Below are 9838 nucleotides of genomic sequence, written 5' to 3' on the forward strand. Positions count from 1 at the left end.
CTCTGGTTTTTCTTTTTTTCTTTCTCGTTCTTTCTTTCGTTCTTTCTCTCTCTTTCTCTCTCTGTCTCTCTTTCTTTTCTTTCTTTCTTTTCTTTTTTTCTCTTTTGTGAGACGGAGTCTGGCTCTGTGGCCCAGGCTGGAGTGCGGTGGCGCAATCTCGGCTCACTGCAAACTCTGCCTCCCGGGTTCACGCCATTCTCCTGCCTCAGCCTCCCGAGTAGATGCGACTACAGCCTCCCGCCACCTCGCCCGGCTAGTTTTTTGTATTTTTAGTACAGACGGGGTTTCACCCTGTTAGCCAGGGTGGTCGCGACCTCCTGACCTCCTGATCCACCTGCCTCGGCCTCCCAAAGTGCTGGGATTACAAGCGTGAGCCACCACGCCCGGCCCAGTCTGGATATCTTAAAAAGGCGAGGTTGGCTGAGGAGCCAGCAGTGCAGAAATGGATGTAGGTGGGTCGAGTTCTCTTCTTCTCAACCTAAGCCCTTACTTAGGGCTTATAATAAGGTCTGAGGACAGGCATGGCTTGGGTGACTGTTAGAAATACGTAATCTCAGGCCTCCTGAATCAGAATCTTCATTTTGATAACATCCCTAGGTGATTTATGCGCGCGTTAACGTTTCAAAATGGCTGCCATACGCTTCCCAACATTTTGTGTTTAGGAGACAGTGTTGACATCTGCATTTGGCTGTGCAGACGGTGGCCTATACTGCAAACCTAATGAAGACAATAAGACTTGAGACTTGTGAGTCACACTCTGGATCTTTAATGACCTCTTAGACATCACTGGTCACCTAATCAGGATGATAAAACGAAAGTTGTGATGTGGGGTGCTATAGGTAGAAAACCTACGGTGAACATGGGTGCTTGAGAATGTGCAGAAGCACCCAGGAAAGGTGTAAAAAGAGGTGTTCGGTCAACCTGAGGTGGAAAGAAAAGGCGGAATGTGTATTAGGGATGCATGAGTTTATTCACCAACTTGGCATCCCACAGACATTGTCTCTAACCAAGGAACCCAACTTATAGTAAAAGTGACGTGGTAGTCAGTTTCCAAGATGACTCTCAATGATGCTAGCCTTGTGTAATCCCTTCCTACATTGAATTCGTCTGATAGACTCAGCAATAGTGGATATAAGAAATGATGTATGACATCTGGAGCTGGGTGGTACAAGATACTGTAACTTCCCTCTTGCTCTCTTGAAGCACTTGCTCTGGGGGAAACAAACTATGTGTGAGAACATGTCTCATTAGCTCTATGGAGAGGTCCATGTGAGAAACGGAGGCTTCCTGCTGACAATAACGTGAAGGAGCCATCCTGGAATCCCATCCTTCAGCCTCAGTCAGGCCTTCAGATGACTGAGCTGCTGCTGAAAACTTAACTGCAATTTCATGAGAAACTGTGGTCCAGAACCATTCAGCTAAACAACGGCCAGATTCAGGACTCACAAGATCTGCGTGAGAGAAATGTTTACTGTTTGAAATTGCTAAATTTTAGAATACTTTGTTATGCAACAATAGGTAATTAACACAAGGGGTCCGACTGGTGTGCGCGGGATTCATGGGTATTGTACACCATCAACACAAGCAGCTGACGTTATGGCATAGTGAGATGGTTTTTTAAACACTCAGTTTTGGCACCATTTGAAGCTACCCTATAAGTTTTGGGTGCTGTTTTACGGTTATTGTAAGATTCATACCAGTGGACAATATATGCGGAACTTTTTCTCAGCCAGGAATTTATAGAGCAAGGAAACGAGGGGTACAAGTGGACATGTCTTCTTGTAATACCTAGTGATTTACTTGCAGAATTTTGTTTCTTATCCTGGAAACACCGGACTTTGTAGAGACTTCTTGCTGGCCAATTTGGGCTCCATTTGTTACTGAATAAACCACCAAAAAGGGGATTCTAACATTGTTATGGCTTTGACTATCAACAGAACATAGTTCTGCAGCTTCACAGGGGTAGCAAAGAGGATTATGGATAGAAAAATCTCAGAGAATTCTGGAGTTGACATGTTCATTGATAACATGAAAAACTGGAACAATCTTAGACATTATAAGCAGGACTATAAGGAGGCCAAATCTCTCAGACATGAAAGTTTTGGGTGATTACGTCAGATTAAAAAACAACCTGGAACAGCTGAGACGTTGGCTAAAGACAAGGAAAAGGAATTAGCTTGTGGACGAGAATAATTATTAATATCAACTAAGGGTTTGTGGCTACCTGCAGAAATAAAGATTACAGTATTTGTTCATATTTTCCTCCTTTTTATCCTTTCTGTTTTCTCCATATTTTATATACACAGGATGTGTAGTTCTTGGTTAGCTTTCAAGCTGGATTCAGAAGTTTCAGAATGTCAGGATGGGATCACGATTGGAGTAGAGGGGATCCTGTTATGGACCTTGATGGAGTAACTGATGGGACTTTGCATTGTTTCCTATTGTGGGAAATATAGCTGCACTATGTTAGGCCAGATTGTTTCTTCGGGGTAAATTGGTAAGAGGGTTATGTATTCATATGCAACTGAAGGGATGGATTTTAGTGAGCATTTATCATGTTTTTGGCTTCTGAATTTCTGCAACTCCTTCCAAAGCTTAGGTAATCTGTTGCCTCATAACTATGGGGAAAATAACTTACTTCCTATAAAACAGGAAATCCAGAATAACTGATTTCCCAGTCTCTCTTGCCCCAAAGATGTGGGCATGTGACTGCCCATCAGATACCCCTGACTCAGCCTTTGGCACAAGGAAGAAGAGACCAAGAGGAACCTTTTCTGGCAGTGGTAGCCATTGCAGCAAGATAGATTCCTGGGGCAGCAGTGGCAGCAGTGCTACTAGTGTCACCTCATGGCCAGTGATGACTGTGTCAAAACTATGAACGGCAACATTTATGCTTGGAGGCAGCAGCTGCATTGGTATTATTTTTTCACTATAGCTGCTGTGTGGTCTTCCGAGCCTGGTTCTCCAGCTGCCCAGGGTTTTTGAAAGGTATTCATTATTATTTTCGTGAAATCCTTTCCTGCTTAACTCAGCAAGAGCTGGTGTTTGTTATTTGCAACCAAGAACTGCGAATGAGGCCAGAATGTAGCCAGTCATTAGAAAATGACTTGAACTGTGAACTGAACAGCCATCCGTACTTTCTCCAGCTCTTCTCTCTGTGTGTTTACATCTTTTGCTCTTATCTATAGACGTTTGCTTTTTATCCATCTATAAGTCAGCCAAAAGACAGTTGCAGCCTTCTGGGATTACTCGTTACAGGCCAAGTCCTAGTGAGTATGATCCGTGGGCCCTCGGTCCCAGTTCCAATTGCCCTAATCCAATCATGAATCCTCACTGGGAAGAGGATGATAGAGTATAAACTGGGCTGCTGGAGTCCATACACCTATGGATTAGGGGGCCATTTTCAGAAAAGGCTGACCCAGTGTGAGCTGGGAAGGCATCCCTAAATGAAGTCTACTTTAGGAACATGGAGTTCTTCAGTCATGGCATGCTGTGCATTTCCTGATATATTCTCCCATTACAAAAAGGGTATCCTTTACATCAAATGCTTTAAAAGATTAAACACAGGCCGGATACGGTGGCTCACGCCTGTAATCCCAGCACTTTGAGAGGCTGAGGCGGGCGCATCACCTGAGGTCAGGAGCTCAAGATCAGCCCGACCAACATAGTGAAACCCCGTGTGTACTAAAAATACAAAAAGTAGCTGGGGGTGGTGGTGCGCACCTGTAGTCCCCCCTACTTGGGAGGCTGAGGTGGGAGAATCACTTGAACCCAGGAGACAGAGGTTGCAGTGAGCCGAGATCATGCCATTGCACTCCAGCCTGGGCAACAGAGCTAGACTCCGTCTCAAAAAAAAAAAAAAATTAAGCACAACTCTGCAATGCCACCCTTACACCTGCCCCACCCCAGCCTCTGCATCCGCATCAGCAAACGCATCAAGTCAATGCAGAAAATGACCATATATGTGAAAAAAAAAGGAAGGGTTCAGATAACACTGCTATAATCTCAGCTTCTGAGCTAGGAAGTTAAGAAGAACAACTTTCTGATAACCAACTTTTCAAACCTGTAAACATAAGCCCAGATCAGCAAAGTGATGCAATTTGAGGTCTCAGTGAATTTTCTTTGGGACTTAGCTCCACCAAGATTGCTTTATCTCCAAGTTCTGACCCAGTAGTTAGAGAATATACTTTGCCATCATTGCTGGGTACCAAAGGACCAAGAAATAGGTGGGATAATTCATTTCTGCTTGTCTCTAATTAGAGACTGTCAGGGAGTCTAGTCCCAGTGGCTATGGAAGCTACCGTAAGTACCCGTTTGTGATTCTCCCAAACATTCATCCTGCACAGAGGGATAAGGCCATGAACATCTGCTCTTCACTTGCTCAGGACTTGCCTGTATTTCTAAGACTTTGCCATCCTTAGAATAATTAGGAGCATTAACTAAGTTCTTTCAAGGTAAGATTATAACAGCAGATATATATGACTAATGACTGGAGTTCTTTGAGAGAGCGCCTTTTCTAAATATGCCACATCCAGGGAGAAATAATAAGAGTCCTGAATCCATCAGCTGGAGCTTGACACAGACATAGTAATAATCAGCTCTTTTGCCTCTCTATGAGTGCCTAGGGGGTGGGAGAAGCCTGGAAATATTAAAAGAGACCTGCATAATCGCACAGGAGGGCTGTGTATGGGTCTGCATGTTGTTTTGTGTTATATTTTATAAAATTGAAAGAGTGAGTATAGGAGGACCCACATCATCCAGGACTGGACATTGGAAGTTGGGGGTGTAGGGACGAGGGGCAGATCCTAACTGAGTGACCCTAATACAGGTTTGTTAACATGGCCATGGTTGAAGCTTGACTTGTTGCGTCTGGAGCCTCAGCTTATACATTGCTGATCTCTGTCTGTCTTATCTGCATCTGGGATCAGGCCCATGAGCAGGACAAACCAGTTGAGCGTCTCTGAGTTCCTCCTCCTGGGACTCTCCAGGCAGCCCCAGCAGCAGCATCTCCTCTTCATGCTTTTCCTGAGCATGTACCTGGCCGCCATCCTGGGGAACCTGCTCATCCTGGCCGTCAGCACAGGCTCCCGCCTGCACACCCCCATATACTTCTTCCTCAGCAACCTGTCCTTCGTGGACGTCTGCTTCTCCTCCACCACCGTCCCCAAGATGCTAGCCAATCACATACTTGGGACTCAGACCATCTCCTTCTCTAGCTGTCTCATGCAGATGTGTTTTCTCTGTATGTTTTCTGACATGAACAATTTCCTCCTGGCTGTGATGGCCTATGACCGCTTTGTCACTGTGTGCCACCCCTTCCATTACGCAGCAAAGATGACCCATCAGCTCTGTGCCCTGCTGGTCACTGGATCACGGGTGGTTACCAACTTGAATGCTCTGCTGCACACCCTGCTGATGGCTCGACTCTCATTCTGTGCAGACAACACCATCCCCCACATCTTCTGTGATGTGACTCCCCTCCTGAAACTCTCCTGTTCAGACACACACCTCAATGAGGTGATGATTCTTACTGAGACTGCCGTAGTCATGATCACCCCATTTCTTTGCATCCTGGCTTCCTATATGCACATCGCCTGTGCCATCTTGAGGGTCCTATCCATGAAGGGAAGATGGAAAGCCTTCTCCACCTGTGGCTCCCACCTGGCTGTGGTTCTCCTCTTCTGTGGTACCATCATATCTCTGTATTTCAGCCCTTCATCCTCCCACTCAACTCAGAGAGATATAGCAGCTGCTGTGATGTTCACAGTGGTGACTGCCATGATGAATCCTTTTATCTACAGCCTGAGGAACAAGGACATAAAAGGGGCTCTTGTAAAAGTGATTGCTGTGAAATTCTTTTCTGTTCAATAATGATATGGACTAAGAAATTCCTAGAAGGAGCTAATTTCTGAGATAATCCTGTTTATTTTTTCTACTGTATGAAACTTAGCATTATGTGTTTGTTTTGAGACGGAGCCTCACTCTGTCACCCAGGCTGGAGTGCAGTTGTGCAATCTTGGCTCACTGCAATCTCTGCCTCTTGGGTTCAAGAGATTCTCCTGCCTCAGCCTCCTGAGTAGCTGAGATTACAGATATGTGAAACCAATTTTTTTTTTTTTTGTATTTTTAGTAGAGATGGATGGGGTTTCACCATGTTGGTCAGGCTGGTCTCGCACTCCTGATCTCAAATGATCCACCCGCCTTGGCCTCTCAAAGTGCTGGGATTACAGATGTGAGCCACCACGCCTGGCCAGCGTTTGTTTTTATAAGAGAAACATCTGGTATCTATTTTGGGAGAACAAAACCCTTGATATAGACTCTTCAGGTTAAAGATGGAAAGAGATCCTTTAATTAAATGACCCGACAATTCCAATTGTCAATGCCCTCCTGCCAAAACCAAGAAGGAACACACCTGTAGTTCAGTAAGTTGGATTTACTACTCATTATAACAAGGGAGAATACACAGCATTGGAAATAGTGAGATGTCTCATTGGAAGAGTCCTAAAAAGGACCTCTGCTTTTGTAATGGTGAGGAATTAGGAATGAGTTTGTGCTCCGGAGTAGATGCCATTACAGAATAGGGATAATTCTGAAAGGGTATCTTAATATATTTTATCTAGAAGGAAAGAAGAGGCCAAAGCTGTGATTGCCAAAGGAATAGCAGTCACTCATTTCAGCCAGCATAGGGGGATGTTTGGTTATTTTTGTGGCTATGACAATGTCATGTTTTTGTGATGAGACATCATTGCAGAATGGTCTTGCTTTGTTTTGCTCTAGCACAGTCAGAGTGTGGCCTTACTAGATACTGATGTTCAGTGAAATTCTCTATGTTTATCAGTAGAACACAAAAACCTTGCTGTGAGGGCCAGGCCAACTCCTATCAGGGTTGTTTACTCTTTCTCACAACAGAGACCTTGACACGAACACATCTGATGGAAAGATCAGACTTTTGTTGGGGCAGGAAGGGGAGGATTTATTTTTTTTTTTTAATTTTAATTTTATTTTTAGACAGAGTCTCGCTCTGTTGCCCAGGCTGGAGTGCAGTGGCGCAATCTTGGCTCACTGCAACCTCTGCCTCCCAGGTTGAAGTGATTCTCCTGATTCAGCCTCCTGAGCAGCTGGGAATACAGGTGCGTGTCACCACTGGCTAATTTTTGGTATTTTTAGTAGAGCTGGGTTTTCACTGTGTTAGCCAGGATGGTCTCAATCTCCTGACCTCGAGATATGCCAGTCTCGGCCTCCCAAAGTGCTGGGATTACAGGTGTAAGCCACTGCGCCCAGTCAAGAGAAGGATTTATTTAGAGTTTCAGAAAGCCCTAATTCTGCCACTCGTTTGAGCAGGCACTCTCACACTGTCATGCTGGAGTCAACCTCCCATTTATTCTGATTTTATTTTATTTTTTAAAGAGACAAGCCCAGCACTTTGGAAAGCCAAGGTAGGAGGATCACTTGGGCCCAGGAGTTTGAGGCCATCATGGACAACATAGCAAGACCCTGTTTCTACAAAAATAAAAATAATTAGCTGAGTGAGGTGGCATGTCCCTGCAGTCCCAGATACTTGGGAGAGTTAGGTAAAAGGATCTCTTGAATCTAGGAGTTCAGGGCTGTAGTGAGCTATGATTACAGCTCTGTACTCCAGCCTGGGTGACAGAGTGAGACCCTGTTTCTTTAAAAAAAAAAAAAAAAAAAAAGGATGTGGTCTCAGTAAGTTGCCCAGGCTGGTCTCTAACTCCTGGATTCAAGGAATCCTCCCACCTCAGCTTCCAGAGTAGCTGGGACTACACTCACATGCCACCATGCCATCTTGATACTGCTTTTTAGATTTTAAAAATATTTTTTTTTTTGAGATGGTATCTCACTCTATAGCCCAGACTAGAGTGCAGTGGCACAATCTCATCTCACTGTAACTCCGCTTCCCCCCGGGTTCAAGCAATCCTCCTTCCTCAGCCTCCTGAGTAGCTGGGACTACAGATGCCTGCCACCACACCCGGCTACTTTTTGTATTATTAGTAGAGATGGGGTTTCACCATGTTGGCCAGGCTGGTCTTGAACTCCTGACCTCAGGTGATCTGCCTGCCTCGGCCTCAGCGTTAGCCACCACACTCGACCAAAAATTTTTATTTTTATTTTTGTAGACAGGGTCTCACTATGTTGCCCAGGCTGGTCTTGAACTCCTGGCCTCAAGCCATCCTCCTGATTCGGCTTCCCAAAGTGCTGGGATTACAGGCATAAGCCACCATGCCTGGCCTCCCTCTGCTCCTTTGATACACCTAAAATGATATCTTGTTCTTTCAATTTATAATTCTTAGATTATGTAAGTCTGAACATCCTTTCATGTTTTTCAGCCACTCCTTTCATTATCTAAAAATGGTCTGTTTCTGTCTTGTTACTGTCTGTGTGTCCCAGAGCCCTCATTCTCTTCTAGAATCCTTTGGTTCCTGGAGCGGTCAGTTTGTAGCCAGGTACACATGTGCGAGAGATTCTGGACCTCTGTCCGCTTTACCTCCAGGAAACTCCATGGGCTGTGAGCCTAGCGCTGCGTCTTCAGGAGATTGATGTTTTCTGTAGTTACTTACTTATTTATGAGACAGAGTCTCGCTCTGTCTCCCAGGCTGGAATGCAGTGGCGCGATCTTGGCTCACTGCAAGCTCTGTCTCCCGGGTTTTACGCCATTCTCCTGCCTCAGCCTCCCGAGTAGCTGGGACTACAGGCGTGCACCACCTACGCCCTGCTAATTTTTTTGTATTTCTAGTAGAGACAGGGTTTCACCGTGTTAGCCAGGATGGTCTCGATTTCCTGACCTCACGATCCGCCCGCCTTGGCCTCCCAAAGTGCTGGGATTACAGGCGTGAGCCACCGCGCCCGGCCTATTTTCTGTAGTTACTGCTGGAATTGGATCTTTGGTCTCTTACATGTTCCAACTCTCGCTCTACCGCTGTAAAACTATTAGCTGTTGTCTACTTTTTCAGTTTAACTGGTGATCAGGCTCCTTAGGTAAGAGAACTTACTCATCCGACAACTTTCCAGGGGCTCTCGAGTTAGGAGGCCATACCTGGTCCTGGTCAGGGCACTCCTCTCAGTCCCACCCGGCCCCACTGGTGCGGAAGGAAACCCTGAGGCCCGTGTCCTGCCCTCTGGGACACTGGGTACGGATTGACAGCAAACCTGACCGTGGGCACCTCCCCAGTGCAGGAGATTGTGTGCGTCATGGTGGCTTCACTCACCTACACTTAAAAAAACAAAAGCTACTCAGGAGGCTGAGGCAGGAGGATTGCTTGAGCCTAGGAAGCAGAGGTTGCAGGGAGCCAAGATCGCCCCACTCCAGCCTTAGCAACAGAGCCAGTCTCAAAAAAAAGTGTCTTGGGTACTGTGCCACGGCTGCATGAGGACTGATAAAAACACCCGACTCTGGGCAGGGGTGCCAAAGAGTGAGTGAGTGGAGACTCTCACCACTCACTGCCTGGCAGCTATTTTTCTGGGTACACAGGCAGGTCCCCTGCACATGGTAACAGCTTGCCGGCTCTGGAAACACAGTTTGGGATCCCAGTCCTAGAGCACTGGCCAGAATTTCAAGTAAGCGAGTAACATTGTGGGCAGCCAGTTTTGTTGGCTTTGCTGGCTTTACAGGGTACTTACTGTTGGCTTGAAATATAACGTTGGTAAAGACAGTTTTTTTGTGGACTTTCTGTGTTGTGGAGGATTTGTTTTTAAATTATGACTCAGGACTGAACTGTATCATAGAATGTCCTTCTTTCAGAATGCTTTGTGCCAAAACAAGAAACTTCAGAATTACATGTTAATAACAACAAACGAAACAAAAAAGACCAGTAGGCAGAAG

The 9838-nt window shown here is 45.6% G+C and overlaps 1 protein-coding gene across 1 annotated transcript; it reads left to right on the top strand.

Annotated features, from left to right (window-relative positions):
* The first annotated feature begins 4466 nt into the window (after positions 1–4466).
* LOC105467874 (putative olfactory receptor 1F2) lies at positions 4467–5917 on the top strand. Its single transcript, XM_011717676.2, has one exon. It carries the CDS (start codon positions 4933–4935, stop codon positions 5869–5871), a length of 939 nt encoding a protein of 312 aa, XP_011715978.2. The 5' UTR covers positions 4467–4932; the 3' UTR covers positions 5872–5917.
* Positions 5918–9838: the final 3921 nt, after the last annotated feature.

Source organism: Macaca nemestrina, chromosome 18 (assembly GCF_043159975.1).
Source record: "Macaca nemestrina isolate mMacNem1 chromosome 18, mMacNem.hap1, whole genome shotgun sequence".
NCBI classification, from domain to species: domain Eukaryota; kingdom Metazoa; phylum Chordata; class Mammalia; order Primates; family Cercopithecidae; genus Macaca; species Macaca nemestrina.